This window comes from Daphnia pulex, chromosome 8 (genome assembly GCF_021134715.1).
Source record: "Daphnia pulex isolate KAP4 chromosome 8, ASM2113471v1".
Lineage (NCBI taxonomy): Eukaryota > Metazoa > Arthropoda > Branchiopoda > Diplostraca > Daphniidae > Daphnia > Daphnia pulex.
The window spans coordinates 13,466,898-13,490,590 of record NC_060024.1 but is presented as its reverse complement, the minus strand read 5'-3'; the positions used below and the strand labels follow the sequence as shown (position 1 = coordinate 13,490,590).

Here is a 23,693-nt window from a genome sequence, read left to right as displayed (position 1 = left end):
TGGAACAATTGTTGTTTTTAACCATTGTATTTGGCCTGTCGAAGAAGAAACGATCCATTTACCACGGTACACATCGAAATAATGGAGAAAAGGAAAGAAAAAAAAACCAGTTGATTACTAGGAAAAATGAAATTTGGAGGGACTTGTATGGTCCATACACACTTTTCAATTCAACAGAATCCTGTCCGGGACAAACGGAAATGAGAGAACGTTCAACAGTGAATGAAACAAATTTTGTTTATAGATGATTTTGGTTTGTTTTTCTTTGCTTGTTTAATCCTTTTCACGGTCGTAGCCATAGCTGTTGGAGCGAGATCTAGTAATATCTAAGAAGTAACATTAACACTCTAGGATATATTTATTAACTTGTCAAAATTACCGTCTTTCGCGGGAGAAGGAACGAGAAGCTCGGCGACGTGGCGGAGGAGAACGTGATGGGCTGCGGGTTGGACGACGACGTACGGGTGAGCGAGACCTTTGATTTTTCCAACGAAAACAAAGATAAAGTTAGTATCAACATTCAACGATAGAAATGGGCGTTTCAAAAAAAGGAATCAAACCAATTTTACATTCCAAAAAAAAGATAAATTTCATGAAATAAGTTTCTTGTTTGTTAAAAAAAAAGGAAACAAAAAAATATGATCTGACGTGTCAAATTTTCTTGGGCTGTTTTTTGCAGGTTTGAGAATGTAAAATACCCGTTTCGTTCAGTAGGAGTAGGAGAGAAGCGATGGGAGGTTGCGAGTTGTGTTGGAAGAGAAGTGTTGGTGAAATATTTTTTGATGAAATTTTGTGACTGGTGGTAGGTGGTCGGTGGGCTGAACGATTGGGCGCGACCCCAATAAAAGTCTGGGGTCGGCGGTGAAGAAACGCGCTGACAGGCGATCTCGGCCGTGACTTGCCCCCTGCCCCTCAAGTGTGTGATATTTCTGTTCCCCTCGCGAAAATCAAGAGCTGATCGACGTGGTAGATTTCTCTACCCGCCCGCGTCCACAGAGCCTGGAGGTAGCTGGTGTGTGGGTGTGGTTGGATGGATGGATGGACGAAAGCTGGCTATGCTCTGTTTCATTTTGCTCCGCCAAGAAAAAAGAATGGCGGCGCTTGAGGACGGCGCTGAGCTGAGCTGATTGAGCTGAGTTGGTGGACGACAAGGGGAGAGACTTGTGGTTGTTGGCAGGCAAACATGTGCCGCAGCAGTTAACCAGAAACAAAGAGGGGGTATGTTATTTTTTTTTTTTTTTTTCAACCAAATACTACGGCTGTATGGATGGGGTAGTGGGGTAGTAAATCAAATGAAAAAATCCTGTGAAAGCAATAGGTTTTGATTTAAATAAGCAGCTCCGATATATATATATATAAAATTTGATATTTAATAATCAATTTGATTGAAATTCAAAAGTAAAAAAAAAAAGTTAGAATTTATTATTTTTAACCGTACCTTCCGCGGAAATCGGCACCGCCACGGGGCCCTCCGCGGCGATCACCTCCGCGATCACCACCACCACCTCCTCCTCTGGGTCCATTCCTCTCTCTGGCTCTGCCAGAAGACATCTCCACCCTCACACGAGAACCACAAATCCTCCTACGAGAAGTCAATAATTAATTTTACATAATTAATTACCATTGTATGTAATTTGGTTTCTTACGATCCATCCATGGCTCTAACTGCATCTTCAGCATCTCTGGGATCCTCATACTCAACAAATGCAAAGCCAGGGGGATTTCGGGCAACCCAAACATTTTTCAAGGCTCCATATTTGCTGAATGAAGCTTCCAAGTCACCTCTGGCTGTGTTATTGCCCAGATTGCCAACATAGACTTTGCATTTCAAATCCCATTCACGATGACGCGACATTCTAAAGAGGAAATGAAAATTTTGATGTTGAAATCTGGGTTTGAAAATAACTATGCTCGATTAACCGCCATCTTGCTTGGCTAGCCCGACCAAAGGCATCACCAAAAACATAAAAAGCATCTCTAATGAAATGCACAGAAAAACAATTGCATACACAAAAATGAACTAACAAACAACAATAAAGAAGAATGTTGTGACTACCTTTCTTGTTCCGGAATTTTGAATGTATTTTCTTTAGCAAATTTGGTTTCAGTATCGTTTTCAACGAGATGCTAGATTAAGAGTAACCTGAAGCGGAGTGAAAACTGACTACGTCATAAAGCTGTCAACAAAATGGAAAATCAGCGCTGCCATGCGGCAACAAAATCAACAAAAACATTTTTGCAAAAGACAAAAAAGTATGATTTTAAGTTTGTATTTGGAATATTGTGCAATTTTTAATCAAGGATATTTTTATCAGATTTATATTAGAATTTTTTATTACAATTAGATCGTCTTTAGATGGCGTTGTAGACGAGGCAACAACAGATTGATTTTCGAAAAAAGTTCGTCTGCTAAGCCATATTTTTTTAGAAATCTTTTACAAACAAACTCGAGTTATTCATCCTTTGACGATTCTATTGAATCAAATTATTATTTTGATTTGAAGTTTTGAACTAATATTGGCATTCTACTTTAAAACTATAGTTGCTAATATAAATCCAATTATATACAAATAAAAGCGGTTCTTCATCCGTCACGTCGAAATACGATAGCACTATATCATTGCTTTGCCAAGTTTGAGGAAAATCTTCCCGAATGCTATTGATGTGTGTTCGATTTTGATTTTCTCAGAAGACAAGGCCTATGATGTAGATGCTCATTCTTCCATTTACACATTGTAATTCATAGATATTAAGACCAGTTAACTTTATTTGTGGATTTCCAATTCCACACCTTATCTTAAGTTTGGTTTCTACTCTGTGCATGACAGAATTTGAAATGGAAGAGATGAAAGATATTTTGGAAGGTTCTCAACTAGTGGATGATATTGATCCCGAAGAAGATGACGCAGATGGACTGTACAAAGATTTCAGTAATATGAGAGAGTTTCATGTATTAGATGAAATAGTTGAAAGCAACGCTAATGATGACGATGAGTGTAAGGAAAATTCAGAGAGTGATTTCAGCAGTTCCAATGAAGCAGACAGTGAAGAAGATTTTGATATACAACAAGATGAAATTGATGCTATGTTGGAAGAAGGTAACTTTACAAACTATATGACATTTGTTGTGGATATTTTTTACCTGTAACTTGTAACTTTTAAGGTTTACCAGAAGAAATGAAATCTAGGAAAAAGTTCAAAAAATCAGATGGTTCTTCCAAGCCATCTGGTAATGGGGATGCAAGTATGGCATATGAAGAAAAAGAAAAAATTGTTCTTGAAGGTAACACTTTCAGGTTATTCCTTAAAAACATTTAATTTAAAAAAGTTTTTTAATTTTTATTTTGTGTTTTTAAGAAAAGGGTAAGAACCATTTCGAAGTTTTGCCTGAAAATTGGGTCCAAGTTACACACAACAGTGGAATGCCTATCTACCTTCACAAACCTACACGGGTTTGCACCCTTGCTAAGCCTTACTTCCTTGGACCTGGAAGTGCCAGAGTAATTTTTAAATTAAACATTACTTTTTTGTTTCTATTTAAACTCCCGAGTTCCGATCTTTAGAAACATGCAGTGCCAATTAGCGCCGTACCTTGCCTACATTACCAAAGAGCCAAGGAGAAAGAAGAACAGAAATCCGAAGAGCTATTAGAGGCCTCAGCTAACACTGCAGCAGATGGTACTGCTCATGTTGCCCCTGATATCCCCTGTGCTCGGATCGAATCAGTCCAAGAGAATCAGGCAGCACATTCTCTCAATGGAGTTCAGCTGCGCGAATACTGCTCCAAACGATTTGATTTTAAAACCGTCCGCCTTATGCGATTTAAGTGAGTAATTTGCTTAAATCTTATTAATACCTACTCATTCATTCATCGTTAAAAAATTCATACAGAACATGGGCAGCTAGGAGAAAGCACACCAAACTGCGGAAACAACGACAGATTTACCCCCAATCTGGTCTTTCCTTGAATGAGGATAAGAAACAAGTGATTGGCTCAAGCCAAAGCCCTGTTGAGGATGACGATGCTAAATTGTCACAGACGGCTGAACTGGGTCGACCAACTTTACCTAAAGGGACCAAACTTATAACCTTCCCTATCGGACATTCCATTCCGGCAACACACAACGATCCGACCTCCCAAAGCGAAGGACAAGGTGCTGCTGGTGGAGCTAATGGGTAAGTAAACATTATATATTGAAGGCTTCAATTGTGATAACAATTTCTTGTTTGTAAATCTCACAGTGGATCGCGACGGGAATGGATTATGAATCCGGCAGGGAAAAGTTACGTTTGCATCCTCCATGAATACGTTCAACATGCCCTTAAGAAGCAACCTGCCTATACATTTAAAGAAATTGGTATATTCGACTGCCCATAATGCAACGATTTTTGTTTTCATTGTTTTATCGGGTAATTTTTGTTCGACAGAGAATGCAGCAACGCCTTATAGTGCTACGGTATTGATTAATGGAATGCAGTACGGTACTGGGGTCGGTTCGAGTAAGAAAGCCGCCAAGGCGGAAGCAGCGAAAGCGACACTAGAAGTTCTTATTCCACAGATGAAGGAAAAAATATTGGACGAGGCGGAACCAGGTCACAAGGGACCAAATCATCAGTCTGACTTAGATCTATCCGTACGTTGCATTTAATTTTGCTATTAGATGCATTGAATGGTGTTACTTACCGTTTATTGTAAAGCAGTTTTTCAACGAAATTCGAATAGAAGACCCTCGCGTTGCCGAACTGTGTGCAAAAACGAGCGAACCATCCCCTTACGCAATCCTCCTCACATGCCTTCAAAGGTGATTCAACAGTTTTTCTCTTTAGCGTATTGAACGATTTTCAATAATTATGAATGTTGCAGAAACTTTGGTTTAGGCGATAAGAACGTCAAGTACGAGCTCAAAACATTGAAACATCAGAAAAACGAAGTAATAATGACGGTTGGAAAGCATACAGTTCAAGTACCATGCAAGAATAAAAGAGATGGAAAGCAAAGAGCAGCCCAGGCCATATTGCAGGTGAATTGTAATCAACTTGAACATCAGTTTCAGATTTTTAAATTTTGCGATTTGTTTTTCTTCATCTGGGAGAAGGCGCTGCATCCTCACATTTCTAGTTGGGGTTCATTGCTTCGTCTTTATGGTTCACATTCGCTTAAAACAGTAAAAGAGAAGAAACAAGAAGAACAGCAAATCACTCTACTCCAAAGCAAAGCAGCTGTCAACGCGCCCAATTACGCCATTCTGAACAAGCTTAGACAAGAAATGTTGAAGTTACGACAGATGAGGGTACGCAACGGCAGCTGTGATAGGGATATTTGTTGGAACAGAAAATTTATTTACATTAAATTTATTGGATACATGGCACTTTTTCATTGAAGTTTTCTGTTTATAGGAAGCAGTGCAGCCGATTGGCCGTTTCATTCCACCGGATGATGTTGGCATGCCTTCAACCTCAGGCGCCGATCTAAATAATGTCGATCTCTAAGTCATAATCTCGAAGTGAAATGGTGTAATCGATCCCTAGATGAATTTAAACCAATATGAGTGTGTGGATGAAAGGTAACTGCAGAATATTTACACAAATACTCTCTCCCTTTTCTCTCTGTGCCACATACTGAACATCAATATACGGTCTTACTCGGATTCTAAAGGAAATTCGTGGTGGCTTTCGATCCAGGTGACCGGTTGGTCATTGGGAATACCATTCATCGTCCTTTCGTAAAACAACGTTTGATTCTCCGAATTAATCAAAATCACAGTCTGTGTTCTAAATAAGATTAAATGTTAAAGAGTTTTGATGCACAAGATACTTTACATTGTCCTTACCTAGTCCCATAAAATTTAGGAATATCAACGAATATGGCACTTAAACACTCCATGATAGGGTCAGAACCTTTCATTTGTTCCACTATTCCAGGATCAGGCCAATGTCTTAATTTTGAAGTGATTAGTTGAAGAATAATTACTTTAGTGATTCAGTTTACATACTTTTCTCTGTTTCCTAGTAGATCAATCAGAGAACATAAAAGTTCTTTTCTGTTTTCCCACTTATTAGTTTGTTGAACAATGGCCTCGAATTGCTTTTTCCCATTCGCTATCTTATTCCAAGTGATCCCAGGAGCGTTGTTTCCTAAAGCGTGAACTCCAGGAGGAAGATAGTCTTCATGAAATCCATCGAATTTGCTACCCGCATATGTCAGCGTTCCCACCTTAGGCTCTCCACTATACAGAGTCAATTAAATTATGCAGTGCAGAAAACATTACAACTTTTCACATTAGTAAAATTACTTTGTGTCAAAAACAACAAGTCTGAAAGTTTGTTGGCGGTTTTCATGTCTTTCCTTGACAATATTGAATATTCCTTCCATACTTTCGTTCATATTGGTTACCCATTCAACTGCATAGAAACCTCTTCCTGAAGTGGGGTCAGCAACAGCAATTGTTTCACTGTCACTTTGACCAACATTTAATAGTACACTGATCCTGCCATGTTTGTTCATAGCTAGCCAAGTTCCACCTTCTTTTCCTGGCTGCATATCTTGTCCTGGGAGAAAAGTTGTGTCATTATACAAGAACAATAATATTTGATTCTGCTTATAAACTTGCCTCCATACACTCCACTGTGCTTTGGTAACCACTCATGGGCTGGTAGAGCAGGCCTTGAAAATGATTCATCTCGGTTACTGGCAAGAATTATTTTATAACCACCAGGTTCAGGTTTAGGATTCACAAATGCAAATAAAATACACATTTCACTGTTTTTTTCTTTTTTTTTTCCTGTACAGGGGATGATTTTACACTGGACTTGACTTACAGTATGCTCATCAATTCTGACTAACTTCACGAGTGGCAATGTCACGTCATCACAAACTTTAAGGCCGACTATAAGATTTAGAGAAAAGAGACCTTTAGAATGACCTGATAACTCTCGAATGATTATTCAAGGAGAATCAACCTCAAGAAAATGGACTCAAAAGGACGAAGGACATAATGTTACATAACATAACATAACACGTGTACTTTTGACTTTCTAGTTTAGATTTCCAACTCGATTTGTCTGCAGTACTTTAATTATTATTATAATTATGTCCATTGATCATCGACAAAACATTTAACTAACACAACTGCATGTGACACCTGACATGACGTACGCAAACGCAAAGCAGACGAAAATCAGGGCTTTCATCTCATCTGTGTAGATGTCACTTAAATCGGTTTGTTTTGAAAATCTTTCTAAAAATCCAGTCACTTTTTTATATTATTGAAAATTCGATCCGTTAAATGAATCGGTCGATTCCTTCTTAACAGCCGGCTTTTAAATGAATTCCTAACTCAGTTACCATTTACCTGACGCAAAAAGAAATAAAATGAACCTATTTTTTTAAGTTAATCAATGACATTTGACAAGGCTGCATTGGGTTTTCAAATTTTAGTCCGCTCCACAACATACCCAGCCCCAACAAGTCTGGATTGTCTGTCAGATGACTTTAAAATCAACACAAGAAGCATTCTGGATTTGTTTGCCTGATAAGAAGAAATTTTTACAGCACTCCCTGCCTATTTACAAATTGTGAAGAAAGATCTACCAGAAGATGTATGTCATAATTCATGTTTAAATGAAACAACTAAAACATTCTGAAGAACATTTTTTACAATTTGACAGAGATACATAATAACTCTTTTCATTGAACACTCATTTGATAGTTCTGCCAGTGCTTAAAAACCCCTGAAAAGAAATCATGTTTGGGTAAGTAAGGTGATTTTCTCTTTGCCATCCTCGTCAGAACAAGTAAATTTCTGAATTTCCTGGCCATTCCTTGTGCCCAATTTTAAGCAAGTCCCTGACTATCATCAGATAGACCATCAAGGGTTGCATGTACTTTGGTTGAGACCAGATAATTGAGACCCAGATTACAGAGAGACGTTACCAATGACTTGTGGAGTTTATTACCAACATCGTCAAGACTAAACCCACTTATTTATAATAGTGGGTAAGTGTAAAATTTAATGTGTTGTACGGCAATTGAGGAGTGGGTGTAAAGTGACCCCTAATAGAAGATATTCGTACTGCAAGACAAATGTCATCCGTCGTCTCACGTCTGCTTATTAATTCTCTTAACCTTTGTGCTTTGTTGATGACGGAGACAAAGAGTCGTACACTCGTACGTTACTTTAGAATGTCTTAAGTTAAATTTAGGTATTTTTTCAACATGTTCCAACTGATGCAGTGTTTATTAATTATTTTTCAATTACCATTGTAGAGTTCAACCTGCAGACGGGCCGGCCAGTTTGCATGTCCTTCACGCTTGAAGGTCACGGGGATCATTCCGTAAAACTGTCATGTGGTGGTGTAGAGGTTGGGTGAGAATCGTGCAGTGGTGTAGAGGTTGGGTGAGAACGACACGTGTTGCAATCATTATGAAACAGGTATAATAGCCGCAAGCCATAACCATTTGGTATTCATTTTGATATTGGTTTTTGTACACCCATCCCCAGCAACGTCAACCTGCAGAAGGAAAGGCCAATTTGCATGTCTTTCATAATCGAAGGTCAAGGAGATCATTACTTAAAACGTGCCATGCAGTGGGGTAGAGGTTGGGTGAGAACGACACGTGTTACATAGCCATTTGGTATTCATTTTGATATTGGTTGTTGTAGACCCATCCCCTGCAGAAGGAAAGAAAATTTTCCTTCACTTTCGAAGGTCACGGAGATCATTACGTAAAATGTGTCATGTGGTGTAGAGGTTGGGTGAGAACGGGACGTGTCGCATCATTATCAAGAAGGTAAAATAGCCGCAAGGCTTAAAAGGTGAAGGGATAAAAAAAATCGTATAAAAGGAGAGAAAAAAGGCGGTGGAAAATCAGTCGAGTGAGGATCTCCGACACGGCAACAACTGCAGCGTACTATTTGTCATCAACAGGATTATTCATCGTGCAATCATGGGTAAATATTCTGTTTTTATATGGAGCTTTGTTAACTTTTTACTATTTGTAAATATTCCTGTTATTAATAAATATTAATGTTTAAATTAATAAGTTGTTTAGTTAAACATGGTGTCGTTGATGGCTGGGTCGACCACTGGTGTACCGATGTCTCCTGGGTATGGAGGATTCCAAACCGTAACGCCGCCGCCTTACTTCTCAACAACAACATACGAAACAACCGGTACTACATCACCAAGGCTCCAGGGTACCACCACATCTTATAATGCCCGAGCTACTACACCGAAGCCCTGAAGTATAACTCTGCCCCGAGCTACACTACCAAAGAGCCGGAGTACCAAAGAGAGTGAGTTGTTTTTTTCAACAACTGGATTGTTCATCGTTTAACCAGTTCATAATTATGGGTAAATATTCTATTTTTTACATTGAATTTTGTATCAATCATACCTTTTCTATTTGTTAATTTGCCATTGAATATTAATGTATAAACTTATTCAATGTTTAGCTAACTAAAGCGTCGTGCTGGTGTTGGGCGTTGTATGACTCGGTCGACCACTGGTGTACCGATGTCTTCTGGGTACAGCGGTTAGCCGGATAGAAAACGCCGCCGCTCTACTACACAACAACAACTTTAACAACCAGTTACTACGCCGAGGCCCACAAGTACTACACCCCTAAGGCGTCGGAGTACCATAACTTACGCTTCGCCGAGCTACTACACCGATGCCCCGAATTATTACTCTGCCGCGAGCTACACCACCAAGACAGCGGAGTACTACACGGCTACGTATGCTGCCCTATCTGACTACACCGAGTCTCCAGCTACTACACCGAGTCTCCAGCTACTACACCGAGTCTCCAGCTACTACACCGAGTCTCCAGCTACTACACCGAGTCTCCAGCTACTACACCGAGTCTCCAGCTACTACACCGAGTCTCCAGCTACTACACCGAGTCTCCAGCTACTACACCGAGTCTCCAGCTACTACACCGAGTCTCCAGCTACTACACCGAGTCTCCAGCTACTACACCGAGTCTCCAGCTAATTTCTCGATCAAAACGGGCGAATACTACACCGAAGCGCCCAAATACTATTCTGCCCCGATCTACACAGCCACAACTGAGACGGTTGAGCATTACGCAGCCCCGACGTACTACACAGAAGCTTCTCCTTCCCACTACGTTGAACAGAAATGCTACACTGATTCTCCAGTTTACTACACCCCAAACGGGATTTTTTTTTCAAATTTGTCGGTTATATTTTAATAGTTGGCAGTCACCGATATTTGATTGTGGACGTTTAATGAGAAAATAAATTAATTGCGGGTAACTACCTTGTAAGACTTCCCTTAATACCTTTAAACCTTTCGGCGACAGATGTTCCTATTTTAGAGGCAATTACTTCAGTCGCTCTCCATACGGACATATCCTGGTCTTTGGACGAAATTCTTTTTCAGGCGGGTAAGTTACGAAAGAAACGTACTGTAGAGTGTTTAATATCATCAGTTCTGTACTTTAAATTTAGGATGGCGTAACAAGAATTCATGGCAGCCATTGTGTTTGGACCCTTCACAGAAATTTATTGAAAGAGGAGATGTCTTCATAAGTAATAGCCAAGTGTATTTATGCATAAAGTAAGACTTCAAAGTTGTAACAAATATATTGTTTTATTTGCTTAACTTTACTTTGTTATAAATTACTCAGACACAATGAACATAAACATGAAAAGGAATTGCTTTATTTTCCCACCTCCACCCACAATTCCTCCACTTTTTACAATCACACATATACATACATACACTTAAGTTAACCCGTTGGCTGCCACGCCATACAACCCGTAGGTTGCACTCTACTATTCTACGCGCCACGTCTTAAGGATCCATGACCAAGGTGGGACTTGCCATTGCTGACAAGTCCGTGCTGACAAGGGGGGGACTAAGGTGCATTGCCTGTTAACAGGCGCCTTGCGGCAGATTTTGGGCTTGGCGACTCTCCGACCCCGCGGCTTGTAAACCACGAGACCGAACAGCGCGGCCCGTGCAGGGGAGAACAAAGGCGTGGCAGCCAACGGGTTAACTGACACAAACATATTACCAACAACAAATGATGATCCGCGATGACATTTTAGAGATACCGGCGACGTTTTGGTGTCCATCTTCTCGACGTTTCCTCTTCCTCTGCATCACCTGAATAAAGAGAAAACAATTCTTATTTAGTGACATGCCATAAAAGTTACATAATACAGATAGAAAAAAGGTTTTTTAGCTCAAAGATTTAAAGAAGCAATTTTTTTAACTTAAAATCAAGCTTGCAATATTGCGAACTGTACGCAGAACAAAGCTCACTTGCTAGTTTTTTGAAAATTTTCCGGAAGTAAACCGGAAGTAACCACAGCGCCTCAACCATTGAGCTGTCGTCAAATTAAACCACATATTCGTGATCTCCATGAAAAATGGGGTCGATTAGGTGTGATTTAAACGAAATCCAAAATTTGGCCAAAATCGAGAATTTTCCTGAACTATAGTTCAGGAAAATTTTCGAAACCGGAAGTACGAAAACGTAAAAAAGATAACATGAACTTTACTACAAATTCGACGAGGATCACGAATATGTGGTTCTTTTGCTCCTCAGATGAATATTTACTGAACTACCGAGTGAAATGAGCAAACCGGAAGTAGAAAAAAAATGCAAATATCGAAAATTTAACAAGTGAGCTTTGTTGTCGGGATAGTTATCATCAGTTTTCAGAAAAAAATTTCCACACAATAGCTGCCGATAAATTTTTAAAGAGTTTGCTAAGTAACTGAAACTGACTGTTTTAACAGCTGACAATTATCGAAAAGCCATCTAGCGTTAGAACAGAAAACACTTCTAAGTCTAAGTAACACTTTTCCGCGCAAGAAGGGCCTGATTTTGGAACTGATTTTGGAATTATGACAGACAGAGTTTAACGCAAATAGATTACTAGTATATAATCTAAGAAAACAAGTCAATTGTCCGGTACCTGGCCATAATCCCGTGGTGAGTGACTGTAGGTGTGTCACAGCAACTGAAGTGATCCAACTCGCCAGTGAAGCAAGAAAAGTTGTGTAGCAGGCTAGCAGCATAAGAAGCACTGAAGTAGTGAAGCTGGAAGAGCGTACGTCTTGAAGATAAGGATGGAGAAGAACGTTGGTGGAAGTCCCTCTTCTGTCATGGACAAATCCAGCATTGGCTCAAGGATGTCCGTGGTGATCTTACGTGCTCTGTAAAAAAATGTGTTACATTAATGAAAATATAAAGATCAAAAAAGCATATCAATCTGTACCTTTTCTAAGAAGCACACTATATTGTTCATGTTGAAAAATCGTAATAATGGAATTACAGCAACCAACAGCATTACTCCTCAGGTGGAATAAATTTCCTAATGCAAAAAGAATTGTTATGAATTATTGCAGTAGCGTGGTGATGTTGATGCTTACCTTTATCATATGGGTGATGATTTAGTTAGGCATTTAACGTGGTGTAGTTCGTGTGGTAGCAGTAATGGGAATCCACTATATCTGGGCTCCAAACATGAGTTTTAGGCTTTTGACAGCATGAGGATCCAGTGGATGGAAAGTGACTGAGCGCTAAGTCAACTTGTTGGGATGACTGACTGTGACAGTAGCTAACTAGCTATGCATCTAAAATTTGAAGAAATAAGTTGGTATAATAGAAAAATAAGGAACTAGGTAAAGATAAACCTACATAAGATACGAAGTTCAATTTGGTATTTGAAATCATATGAATAGAAGTATAATTAGCAATAAATTGTTTCGCCCATTTCGCTTGTTTCATGACATAGGGGACGTAGGAACAACAAGAACGACAGTGGCGACATCTAGTAATGAGTTTTGAATCTTATGTCAGTTGCACAATCACAGTCGCACATACGTGACATTACACGTCGTAACTTTCATTACTTCAAAACAAATTTAAAGGTTAAACAACGGAGATCGGACAATGATTTAAGTGTTTTAAGTAATTGATCACACAATTTTAGTTAATGATTCTTACTGCATTCTTGTAAATGTTTTCAGATAATTTCAGCTGAAGTTTTTGTGTACCTGGCCAACTAGGTGCTCGTGACAGTAGAAATAAAATGGTCTAATCCCAAAGTGCTAGCTCGCAATCTATGTCTTCTGAAGCTAAATAATTTCTGCTTCAAGGTATTTGATCATATCATGTTACAAAAATTTAATCAACTGTGTTCTTTAAGGTTTAAAATGTTCACATTAACTTTTCCCTGTCAAGTTTTGGTAAATTTTCAAGATATTGATGCCTTCGCCAGATCCAATTTTTACTCAGCTCACATGTGTCCAGATTACTCACGAGTCTCCAAATCTCCAATTTGATGATGGGTTTCGAATCGCAGAATGGGGACGAAGCAGGGAGACTCGTTTTATTCACCATGTCGATATAGCCGGCACATCGCAGAGGATTGAGACATTTGGCGACTAAATTCCATAGAACATTAATTCTTTGTTTATTAAAAATTTCCGAGTAGACGTACGAAAATAATATGGATCGTAGTTCGTAAGTTTATAACGGATTCGTTTGAAACAATAACGTAACAGAACGAAAAGCTGGTTTCAAAATCAAACAGGATTACTTTCCTCATGACGATCAGGATCATCCATCCTACAAGTAATGTAATGAAGTAAATTAAAAATTTATTTAATAGTTAAAAGGAAAAAAATAGCAAACCTGAAAATGAATAAGTCGTTCATATTATTCAATTGTTGGTTATCCACTCCAAGTGGCGTGAGAAAAACAAATTGACGGCCTGATTTCTCACTTGCTTCAGTAACTAATAACTCCATGCAGAGCGACCGATTAACGTGGTCCTACGCAAAGAATAGGTAGTGAGGAATCCAAATCAGCTTTCTTAAATATTTGAGTTTAAAATTTAAAAAATATACATGGCAAATGGTTTACCATAAATACGTCAAACTCATCGAGGATTCTGAATGGGCTTTCGGTGGCCTCCCACAAGGACAAAATGAAGCAAATCGTCGTGAAAGACCGTTCCCCACCGCTTAAGGATCGAATGTCGGTTGCACCACTTTCACGACCGCGTTTAGCCGGTTGAGAGGATTCATCACGACCAGGTGGAACAACTATCATTGAAAGGGTCTTTTTACTGTGGTCGAACGAAATTTTTCCCTAAAATAAAAATATTTCATGCTCTATTACAGGTTGAGAAAACAGATTAGCTTACACTATAGTGACGAGTTCTCAAAAGGGCCCGAAATATTTTGAATGTTCTTGATTCGATGCAATCGCGAAATACGCTAATGAAATCTTTACGCTTCTTGCTCATGTCCATCATTTTCTATGCACACAAAAGACTTCATTTCATGAAGAAGTATTATTATTAAGTAAAAATTACCCCTAAAGAACTCTGTACTCTGGTGACTTCCAAGTACGCTCGTTCATAATCTACTTTGCGCCTTCGATATTCTGCAAAAACATGGTCACGAGATCCTAATTCCTTTTCTTGTGCAACGACTTCCTTCTCTAATTGTCTTAATTCTGAATAAAGGTTCTTTAAAGATCTAAAATTTTACATGTTATTAATACTCTTAACTGAAAGAAATATCATTCTCTCACTTAGTCACTAGTACACGAGAGGATGCCTGTGCAGACAACGCGGCTTCCGATTCTGCTTTAGCCCTAGCTTCTTCATAATCTGATTCAAAAGCATCAAACTTTGATTGCATGCTGGTAAGCTTAGTAGATAACTTATCAATTTTCTCCTTGATGTTTTGATGCTGGAATTCAATTAATCTAAATGATTCCTGCCAAATATAAAAACACATAAAGAAATTTAGATTCTCTTTTAACGCAACAGTTGGTTGTAATAAACCTGCAATGGCCCTCTGTTTGTCATCAAAGAAGAAATAGTGGTCTGGTGCTGGTCAGCTATTTGCTGTAATTTTTCCAGCTCGCGCTTTAGTTCTTCGAAATTGTCACTCTTGGTTTGGAAATCTTCATCAATCCTTTCCAACTTCTTTTCCACGTCAACTAAATCTTCTTCCTATGAGATTAAGTAGTTTATGATTTCATGTACGCACTTAAAACAACTTTTAAAAAATTAATACCAAAGCCAGAACATCCGTAGAATTGCCTTCGACATTTTCTTCCTCGATCGCCCTTTTTTTCATAACAATATCAATTATTTCTTTCCGCGTTGACGAGAGTTTTGATTCTTCGTGTTTTAACTGTCTTTCATTATTTTGAATTTGCATACTGAGGTTTTTGAAGAGTTGACCGATTCTTATTTCATCGCGTTGCAGGTTTTCAATGTCTTGTTGTAAATTCCTTTCATATAGAGGTCAAATTAAGACGCAACAAGTTAAATAGTGAACAATTAATTACCGAATTGCGTCTTCCACCGAAGCTTGAAGATATCTTGCCGTATTTCTTACTCTTCCACAGTAAGAACGATAATTTGGATCCGGATGATAAGTATTTCCTTCTTTGGTGATTGCACTTTTGCAATTATAAGGCACTCGAGAGGAATCCGCCATTAAATAGCACGCATCTCGGTCTTTACCAACGAGGAGAACTTGTTCAATGCCGTTTAAGTCTATCAGGACATTCGTAACATCGTTATCATCAATTATCAACATATCCATTAAACAATGGATATCTTTGCTTAGCAATTCCTCACTGCAATGAACTTTGTGCTCTCTAACGTCATGAATCTAATAATTTTGAGATAAAAATAGAAAACTTAGAAACTGAAAGATTACGCGAAATACCTGGCCATTCGAACACGAAACAAGAATTTTTGGAGCTTGTCCGTTTCGCGGCACCTCCTCGTGGACTATTTTCTGGAGTAACTTCGCGTCTTCATCATTGGAGCAAACAAAACCTGAAAGCCTCTGTCCAAAATAATGCTCTACTACAGGTGCCCAAGATCTATCTCGAAGTTTAATGTAAGAACCTAATTACGTAAAAGGAAAATGTGAAGGGGAAAAAACCTTTAAGATTATACGAAGAACAGTAGCTTGATCATATCTCTTTATACCGATTGGCCCTTTAGGCTTTGATCCCCTAAACGACGTTCTGTCAATTCTTTGAAGCAATTTAGGGACCCAATCTCCATAGACTGCACATGAGTTTGAATCTGATTTTTGGAGCTGAGCCAGTGTCTTTTTCTTATTTTCTGTAGTAAAATTGTAATCAGATTAAACATGGTTTCTAACCACCTGTGACAGTATTTACCTAAGCTATTGTGAAAACGCGTTGATTCACTCTTCACATCCACAGTTTCATTCCTCAATTGAATACAAGCATTTTTTAGCTGTTCGACCTGATGTTCAGAAACTTTTCGCGATGAATCAAAAGATTCAAACTTTTCCTTTAACTGATGTAAACTAGTTTCTCGTCTCGCCTTTTCTTGAGCATGTTCGCTGTCGCCGTAACTGCCAATAAAAAATCAATTTGAATCAAATATGTAAAATTTTGGCAATTAACACGTACGTTTTCTTTAAATTTTCAATTTCTTTGATTAGATCTGTCTTATCTTTCATGAGACGTTGCTTTTCAGTGCCCAATTGCCCAAGATCATGCTGAAACTACATAAAAATATGCGTTTACATACTTGTGTATAAAATATGGTGTCAAGAATTGTATGCTGAAGTGCAAAAGTATTAAATATTTACCGTTTTTTTCCGATTCTTCATTTCGATTAATTGTTTATCAACAACCACGAATTTTTCTCTAGCAATTTGTACCTTTAAAAAAATCTTAAGTTATTAGGGAATGCTTAATCAATGGAAAAAATTTAAAAAAAACCTGTTTTTTCTTATCGACGGCGTCGACTTTGTGTGTTTGAAACTTTTCTTGCAATTTAAATGATTGTTGTTCTTGTTCCTGCATTCTCTCACGAGTCTAACAATAAAAATGAGTAATAAGTGACCATCCGAAACTTCCAAGAGCTAAAAACATACCTTTTCAATTTCCGACAGCTGATTCTTCTTCTTTTGTAATGCTTTAGTCGCTTTATTCTCGAAACCTTCAACGTGTGCCCAAAGTATTTCGTTTTGTAATTGTTCTTTCTTGTCATGGACTTTATTGATTGCATCATACCATTCCTTTTTGGTCTTCCATTTATTCACATCAGCATGTAAAAATTTCAAACTCTAAAAGTAGTTAAGAAGTACAGATATTGCTGGTTAAGTCACACACAGGCATTTCATCGAAGGCTAACTTAAAAAGCGCTTGGCAACAACAATAATCTGTAAATAGAAAACAAACCTGCAACTTTTCTTCCAAGCAAGACTTGCTTTTTGATATCTCTTCCTTTGCTACTAAATACTCGTTATGTATCGCATCTATTTGTGTTGCACGTTCAAACAGCTTGTATTTCTGCTGAGCGTCGTTATTGTGCAAAAAGTTCTTCGCTGTCTCTTGGTTTAAAATGCACACGGGATTGTCTACTTGGATATTCATTTGAGCGAGGATTCTGTCTAGATCACTATGCTTTTTGCTGATGAGTTTTCCTTAAACACAATATTAAATAAAAAAATATTAATTAGCACTTTGAAAAAGTTAACGTGAATAATACGATGTTCGTTGAGAATTCTGTATCCTCCACTTCCTGAAGCATTGATTGTTCGTTCAATTGTTATGGTATCACCAAAAGTGTTTCGCTTGTAGGAACCCTTCCCTTTATTTAGCAAAGTAACAGAGACAACAGCTTTGGATTTTCCAGTTTTGATAAACTCTTTATGGGATTAAGAATATACATTAATTAACCCAACCAAGGGGAAAAAATCTGAAAATACCTTTTAAACTTTGACCACGACATGTGGATGAAGCTCTTTCACCAAGAGCAACTACTATTCCTGTAAGGATTGCACTTTTTCCACTGCCGTTTTTTCCTTTGCAACAAAAAGATGTACATAAAATAATATTAATTATAAATTACGTAGTTACCACTTACCAATGATGAAATTAATTTTTTTGTTAAATTCCACTTTCAGATGATCATGACATAAAAAATTTTCTAGCACAATTAGTTTCAGCATCCCAGCTGTTTCTGAAGATTGAGCCTTAAAAATTTTGATTAAAACTAGAATTTGACCAGAAAGAAACTTTTTACATTACCATCAGTTGATGAGAAGTTTCAGGTTCTGGAGTTCCACTTTTTTTTTGTGGAGTATACTCTTTGCTTTTCCGAGCTCGTTTCATTCTTGCGGGTGTGATTGTTTAAAAAATATGAACCTTTTTCTGGAAAACGACAAAACGTGTTGAGAAAGGACATGTTCAGTAAAAGGAAAAAGTAATGTTTTTACTTGAAAACTATGTATATTAACCGACTTAATCAAAGTTAATCTATACCGTTATCTCAACCAGCTTAATGCAACATAATAGAATTGCTGACTAAAATGTGATTTACTCCTACACAATACACGTGTAAGCGTGTACAAACGATCAACCTACGAAACAAAAATAAAAGTGCACACGAGTGGCCAAGTCAGAGTCAGACCGACGTTTAACAGTGTTGCCAATTGTCGAACGCTTTTTCAAAATAAAATAATAAAGGATTACAATTTTCGATTTAAAAAAAAAACCGTTTTTGCTTAGAATTATACATTCAGAAAGACGATAGTAAATTACTCGATTTAAGAAAAATCATTTGTCTAACTAGAAAGCGTGTTCTACTCTACTCGCATTCATATGGTTTATCGAAGTTGAAGTCAACAAAGAAGCCCTGAAAAACTATGAGTAAGAATCCGTTGTTCTCCCATGTTGACATGGAGAAATCTTGGACATCAAAGGGTCTTCATGGCACAGCCATGGTCAGAGGCACCTATCCTCTCAAATCAAATCAAAGGGTCTTCAATTGTTATTTCATATATTTTTCGGACCTGGGTACACTCCAATGACTGCGCTTTAAGACATTTGACCGCTTTGCATTACCGAGTGATCCTCTGCTCTAATCGGACGTCTCTCAGAAGTGAAGGTCGGAGCGCAAGACCGATTAGCCAAGTATATATAACGAGGTTTCGTTTCATGAGTTCCGACCATAATGATAGAAGACCTTTATCACCAGGGTGACTAACAGACCGCGGGGTGGTTTATAGGTGCAATATACATAACATTGTATTTTGTATCTATAAGTATAATATTGTATTATACAGTACGTTATAATTGTGTCATGGTTTAGCATTTGACTTTATATTGATATAAAGCAGACATTCAGACTGTAGGTATACAGCAGAGAAATTATGCATTTGGGAGGGACCAGGAAACGAACTCGTTTCATTTTTGGTGAAATGCGGTGGTGATATCATGCACTTGAGCATCGAGTGCACATCTCAATGTATTTATTTACGTAAACTTTTCATTGTTTTTTTCCGTTTTCCATTAAATGTTCCCTTTAAAAAACAGGAAACCCCAGCATCCGACTGGCGTGAATCGCAGATTAATATGTTAAATTAAAAACTGATTTCCAAATACTCAAAGCAGGCCAGTCTTAAAAAGAGGATAACTCACGCGCGCAAGACAGAATTTATAAATACGATATAGGGTTGACGTTAGAAGATCGGTTCTCCTGCCCAAGCTTCAAAATTTAGTCGTGAAATTGATGGTCCATCGCACCTTTTCCTGCCGTTTCTGTTTTTTTTTTAAATATACCCGAGGAATGACATTAATCTTTTGTGCTATTGATAATTATTGCTGTAATGTTTCTATTACATTTCTCCAGGAGTTCGCAACGCTAGAGGTTGAATAATGCGAATGGTACCATCGCTATGGTCACAGATAATTCTGGCTAAACTCGCCTTACGAATTTCCTCTATTTGCCCTGTTGAATAGACAGAAAATTATATTAATTGAAAAAAATATGGTTAATACTATTGATCTACAATTTACTTTGATTAAAAGAATGAAGCTGGTTGCCAGCGTCGTAAAAGAAGCGATCAGCTTTTTTCAACCGTGCGAATTGGTCTCCAATGATGCACAGAAACGTGGGCCCAACGAGACTGTCATAAACTGGAGTCTCCAGTATCCCACCTACAAAGAGATCTACATCGTCCACAGATCGATAGATGTGCTTGAGCTGTGTTATCATCTAAACGAGAAAAATAATCAGTATTCACATATCGTTAAAGTAGGAGTGACTTATTCATGGTTCGCTTAACTCACATCATCTGGTATCTGGGGAGATAATCCACGGAAATGATCTGCTCTTTTCATCCCACAAATTTCTCGGTAACTATTGTAGCCAGGTATTCCATGATCTCGACCTTTAAAAATTCAATGTACAATTTATTTAAAAAACGTATTATACTAAGAAGAACAAGTATTTGGTCTTACCTCGTTGAATGTTCAGTGCCACCAAATCCATTCCAAATGGTTTTTCACCACTGCAAGAAGGTGACAAATGTTTGAAACATCCTTTTTTAGATTTTGTATGACATTTTAAAAACAAACGATACACACCGAAAGAGTTTGTTGGTTATTTCCGGAGTAAATGATGAATCGAAGTTCTGCATCGGTTGTTCGAGCAATCCCCGCAAAGCTTCATCCATCCAAGCAGAGTCTTTGCCAATAGGTGAAACGGCATCCAACATATTGCTGAGAGTGAACGAACTTTCTTCATTTACCTGTCCGCTTTGGCTGAATAATCTATATATACATACAATTTCCCGTTTTATTCAACGACAATTGTAAATAGTAAAATTTCGTAAATTGAATAATGTCACACTCACTTGACAAGACCTTGAACGAGAGAATGGCCCATCCGGTAGGCAGCAGTGGCGAATTCATTTTGTATGGACGGGTCAATTGTTGCATCGTAATCACCGTTTCCGTAGTATAACGACGATTGGGATATGCTCAAGTTAAAAGTATCCATGTATCGTTTACCTTTACATTGAAATTTTATCAGATAATTGACTTTTTGTTTTACTTCATATTTATAACCCCCGTATCAAAATTATTCGTACCTAGAATAATCGGAAGGAATTCGTTGTAGATTATGAACTGATATTCGGCTATGACAATACGACGAGCTTCCTGGAAAATGTTTTCGTCACTCCAGCCAGGATTGAGACGAGATAATTCAGCAGCAATTTGGTTGTGCTCTCTCATCCAAAGCGTGTGTATCACTGTAAGTTGTGGTTGCTCAGTAACTCTTATGTCTCCTGCATTTTCAATATTGAATTTAACAATTTTATTTAAGAAAGATTATAAACTGATGTAGAAATACCAGCTATGTAACAAGAACTAGTCTTGCAGTCTTCCGTCCGAGTGACATTAGACTTGGGATCCAGCGGAACAATTGACCTTCCATTAAATCTAGTAGAACGTAGTCTTCCCTGATGGAAATCACGCAATTTCGTCATTGTTTCTGCATCGCTACCGTAGCTGGAACGATAAAACTAATTAGATTTAAAATCACACTTCAAACTCGATCATCATAGCAAGATTTTTTTTTTACATTTGAGATCCATCCAGCCAGTGAGTGAGCTCGTTCAACTGATAAAAAAATATAATCATTGACATGCTTTTAAAAAAGATCAATTCGAATTCAATGTGTATACTTGTTCGGCGTATCCAAAGTTGCAATCGGGTCGTAATCCGGGCGTGGTTCGGACAAAATTCATGCAACGTTGATTGAAATTGCGGTAAAACGGATCATCAGCTGGGATTTCAATGGGCAAACACTGTGGATGGCGTGAAGATTCTGGCAGCATCGATCCGCCATCTGCCGAGCAGCATTCAATTCCGGAATTGTCAGCTAAACCAATTTTACATGGTAAAGTACGTACGCGTTAACTAACAGATGAAGATTTCTTACACAAGACAAAGGTTGGCGACAATGTCAGGTCATGATCGATAAACTGACCTGCAAATATAAGCAAAATCGTATTAACTATTCGAATAATTTGGTAAAATTATTTAAATTAAATTCCAACCGAAGACCATCCACAACAGCGACAAGTCAGCCCGTGGAGCATCGTGATGAGAGACTATTACAAGGCTGATGAAGCGTGCACTAGGAAGGGTTGTTCCATCCATGGCTATTCTTGGCGCAAAGACACCTGTTTAAACATTCATTTGAACCAAAGTATTTTTTAACATTATTTTCCCCTACACAAATTTAAAAGATCAAAGTTGCAAACCGTCGCTGTAAGCGGGAGGAAGGATGCGCTGAAATGTCGATCGAGCCATGCCCCAAGATGGTTTCTCTAAATTATTACACGATCCGTCGATTGTTCGGTACTTGACGCCGGATCCAAAGTGTTGCATGCACGGAGGTTTGGATCGGCAAGCAGGAAACTGGATAGTCTGGCGAGTCGAGTGGAATGTGAGATCCAAACCAGTCTCTACCGGCGTCAGGTTGAATCTATACCCAATTACCCATCAGCGGTTAATAGCAATAAGAAATAATCATACAATTAGCCAACAAGAACAAATGATTTAGGTTTAAGTGCCTGTATACTTTCGCTGAAGTTGGCGAGTAGCTTCGATGACAAGAAGGGCCTCCCGTGCCAACTGCTGAGCGTCGGCCGTAGGTTGAACTATCTTTAAATGGCTAAAGGCAGCCGTGTTAGGTTGAATGCGGATTTCGTTCTCGATCAGGGACTCCTCAAAGCGGATGATGTCGCTGATTCGGTCGGAAGCTTGGCTAAAAATTAAACATTTAATTAAAAATTACTTTTAAGTAATTCGCTGTAATTGACTTGACGTTAATAACGGGGCACCTGCTTTCCGCATCAAGTTGTGCATTGGTTATAAAACGAATGTCGAATCCTGTTTGGCTCGCAATAAATCCCCCTTTTTGTAAGGCAAATGGTAATAAAGTTATAGCATCGTTGTAATATAATATCAAGTATGGAATCAGAATTACCGTTGGAAAATGGGCGAAATAAACTGCGGCCGAGAAATTCGTCGACATTCGCCCCAAACTCTATCTGTCGTTTGATGCGATGATGGTCTGAACGAGCGAACTTGCCAATCTGAAAATTCAAAAACAGCACTACGTAGCCAAGAATTAGTCGCTTTCGGTCCATTTTTCGGGAATATAAAAGAACGTCCGTGTTGAATGAAAGTGAAGCTACAACTGGAACCTGATGGCTTTGATAACCCCAAATAAAAATGACAAAACGTGCAATAACAAAATGGGAAAGGCCGGCCTATTTTACAAAGCAGAATGGCGCATTGACTGTGAATTGCACAGTCACTGTTAACTCATTGTAAAAACTGCCCTTGATGGAGGTGAAATCAAAAATCCAGGCAGAGAACCTCCTCGCCGAATCACGCGTGTGAGGCTTGACATTGGCAAAATTTCAAAGTAAACAGCAAAGGGGATTTCCAAGTCCATGACGACTCAGCAGTGTCAGCACGACCTTCAAAATCCCATTATTCACTCTTTGCAGGTGCGTCAGCTTATTTGATTGTGAAAGAACGTGTGATCAACTATATTTGCATATCGCCTTTTTTTGCTCCCAAATGGTATGCCTTATCCGGTTCGAAAACAATCGCATCCTTTAGGTAGTCAATTTAAAAAGGTTAGTACATGCAAACATTTCCCGTTATAATGTGTTTTGTACGCTTAAGTGCTGCAACTAAAATACTTACTAACTTCCGTCGGTGTAGCACGTCACAGAAATCTCCCCAAGCTGCAAAGGTTGGCCATTTAATTTTTTTTCAAACTAATTATTTTAATTTTTTTAATTTTTCTCTTAAAATCTCTTTA

At 38.3% G+C, this 23,693-nt stretch overlaps 5 protein-coding genes and 3 long non-coding RNA genes across 21 annotated transcripts; 4 read left to right on the top strand and 4 right to left on the bottom strand.

Moving 5' to 3' along the window:
- Positions 1–11: 11 nt before the first annotated feature.
- Positions 12–2,204, bottom strand: LOC124200988 (RNA-binding protein 1-like). Of its 3 annotated transcripts, none has more exons than XM_046597411.1 (5): positions 2,057–2,204; positions 1,647–1,856; positions 1,439–1,582; positions 380–475; positions 12–326 (listed from the first exon to the last, which is right to left on the bottom strand). In XM_046597411.1, the coding sequence occupies exons 2-5, from the start codon at positions 1,853–1,855 to the stop codon at positions 317–319; spliced, it is 459 nt and encodes a 152-aa protein (XP_046453367.1). In that variant the 5' UTR covers position 1,856; positions 2,057–2,204; the 3' UTR covers positions 12–316. The 3 variants fall into 3 exon arrangements, 2 of the variants coding, with proteins under 2 accessions (XP_046453367.1, XP_046453366.1); XM_046597410.1 differs by having other exon boundaries at positions 12–316; XR_006877450.1 differs by lacking the exon at positions 12–326 and adding an exon at positions 699–1,303 and having other exon boundaries at positions 379–475.
- Positions 2,205–2,391: 187 nt separating this feature from the next.
- Positions 2,392–5,648, top strand: LOC124200982 (microprocessor complex subunit DGCR8-like). 3 transcript variants are annotated; one of them, XM_046597401.1, is made up of 12 exons: positions 2,408–2,735; positions 2,829–3,098; positions 3,164–3,283; positions 3,358–3,500; positions 3,564–3,826; positions 3,892–4,176; positions 4,243–4,358; positions 4,429–4,634; positions 4,699–4,802; positions 4,865–5,021; positions 5,097–5,291; positions 5,398–5,648. In XM_046597401.1, the coding sequence occupies exons 2-12, from the start codon at positions 2,837–2,839 to the stop codon at positions 5,488–5,490; spliced, it is 1,944 nt and encodes a 647-aa protein (XP_046453357.1). In that variant the 5' UTR covers positions 2,408–2,735; positions 2,829–2,836; the 3' UTR covers positions 5,491–5,648. The 3 variants fall into 3 exon arrangements, with proteins under 3 accessions (XP_046453358.1, XP_046453357.1, XP_046453356.1); XM_046597402.1 differs by having other exon boundaries at positions 2,392–3,098; positions 4,702–4,802; XM_046597400.1 differs by having other exon boundaries at positions 2,408–3,098.
- LOC124200987 (transport and Golgi organization protein 2 homolog) lies at positions 5,320–7,180 on the bottom strand. 3 transcript variants are annotated; one of them, XM_046597408.1, is made up of 7 exons: positions 6,961–7,173; positions 6,612–6,887; positions 6,294–6,549; positions 5,994–6,227; positions 5,832–5,936; positions 5,644–5,772; positions 5,320–5,525 (listed from the first exon to the last, which is right to left on the bottom strand). In XM_046597408.1, exons 2-7 carry the CDS (start codon positions 6,754–6,756, stop codon positions 5,492–5,494), a joined length of 903 nt encoding a protein of 300 aa, XP_046453364.1. In that variant the 5' UTR covers positions 6,757–6,887; positions 6,961–7,173; the 3' UTR covers positions 5,320–5,491. The 3 variants fall into 3 exon arrangements, 2 of the variants coding, with proteins under 2 accessions (XP_046453364.1, XP_046453363.1); XR_006877449.1 differs by having other exon boundaries at positions 5,584–5,772; positions 6,612–7,159; XM_046597407.1 differs by having other exon boundaries at positions 6,612–7,180.
- A 47-nt stretch (positions 7,181–7,227) lies between these two features.
- LOC124200978 lies at positions 7,228–8,492 on the top strand. Its single transcript, XR_006877448.1, has 3 exons — positions 7,228–7,599; positions 7,669–7,752; positions 8,267–8,492. It is a non-coding gene; the product is annotated as an uncharacterized LOC124200978 (long non-coding RNA).
- A 340-nt stretch (positions 8,493–8,832) lies between these two features.
- Positions 8,833–9,809, top strand: LOC124200977. The gene is made up of 3 exons (XR_006877447.1): positions 8,833–8,951; positions 9,045–9,354; positions 9,456–9,809. It is a non-coding gene; the product is annotated as an uncharacterized LOC124200977 (long non-coding RNA).
- A 2,977-nt stretch (positions 9,810–12,786) lies between these two features.
- Positions 12,787–14,310, top strand: LOC124200975. 5 transcript variants are annotated; one of them, XR_006877444.1, is made up of 4 exons: positions 12,787–12,952; positions 13,012–13,833; positions 13,934–14,105; positions 14,170–14,310. It is a non-coding gene; the product is annotated as an uncharacterized LOC124200975 (long non-coding RNA). The 5 variants fall into 5 exon arrangements; XR_006877445.1 differs by having other exon boundaries at positions 13,934–14,082; positions 14,170–14,308; XR_006877446.1 differs by having other exon boundaries at positions 13,022–14,105.
- Positions 13,434–18,471, bottom strand: LOC124200974 (structural maintenance of chromosomes protein 6-like). 2 transcript variants are annotated; one of them, XM_046597394.1, is made up of 22 exons: positions 18,326–18,471; positions 18,092–18,214; positions 17,928–18,036; positions 17,770–17,865; positions 17,550–17,708; positions 17,240–17,484; positions 16,933–17,124; positions 16,778–16,873; positions 16,645–16,716; positions 16,463–16,557; positions 16,205–16,404; positions 16,008–16,145; positions 15,739–15,923; positions 15,353–15,681; positions 15,076–15,295; positions 14,841–15,011; positions 14,585–14,772; positions 14,364–14,529; positions 14,193–14,306; positions 13,910–14,137; positions 13,679–13,818; positions 13,434–13,612 (listed from the first exon to the last, which is right to left on the bottom strand). In XM_046597394.1, the coding sequence occupies exons 2-22, from the start codon at positions 18,173–18,175 to the stop codon at positions 13,570–13,572; spliced, it is 3,270 nt and encodes a 1,089-aa protein (XP_046453350.1). In that variant the 5' UTR covers positions 18,176–18,214; positions 18,326–18,471; the 3' UTR covers positions 13,434–13,569. The 2 variants fall into 2 exon arrangements, with proteins under 2 accessions (XP_046453350.1, XP_046453349.1); XM_046597393.1 differs by having other exon boundaries at positions 18,280–18,462.
- A 590-nt stretch (positions 18,472–19,061) lies between these two features.
- On the bottom strand, positions 19,062–23,653 carry LOC124200971 (peroxidase-like). 3 transcript variants are annotated; one of them, XM_046597388.1, is made up of 18 exons: positions 23,576–23,653; positions 22,845–23,482; positions 22,699–22,774; positions 22,437–22,622; positions 22,117–22,340; positions 21,910–22,035; positions 21,792–21,839; positions 21,535–21,731; positions 21,432–21,469; positions 21,201–21,358; positions 20,938–21,135; positions 20,701–20,857; positions 20,432–20,617; positions 20,306–20,355; positions 20,135–20,235; positions 19,862–20,060; positions 19,685–19,793; positions 19,062–19,603 (listed from the first exon to the last, which is right to left on the bottom strand). In XM_046597388.1, exons 2-18 carry the CDS (start codon positions 23,005–23,007, stop codon positions 19,525–19,527), a joined length of 2,295 nt encoding a protein of 764 aa, XP_046453344.1. In that variant the 5' UTR covers positions 23,008–23,482; positions 23,576–23,653; the 3' UTR covers positions 19,062–19,524. The 3 variants fall into 3 exon arrangements, with proteins under 3 accessions (XP_046453344.1, XP_046453343.1, XP_046453345.1); XM_046597387.1 differs by having other exon boundaries at positions 22,845–23,578; XM_046597389.1 differs by having other exon boundaries at positions 22,699–22,771; positions 22,845–23,578.
- Between the last annotated feature and the right edge of the window lie 40 nt (positions 23,654–23,693).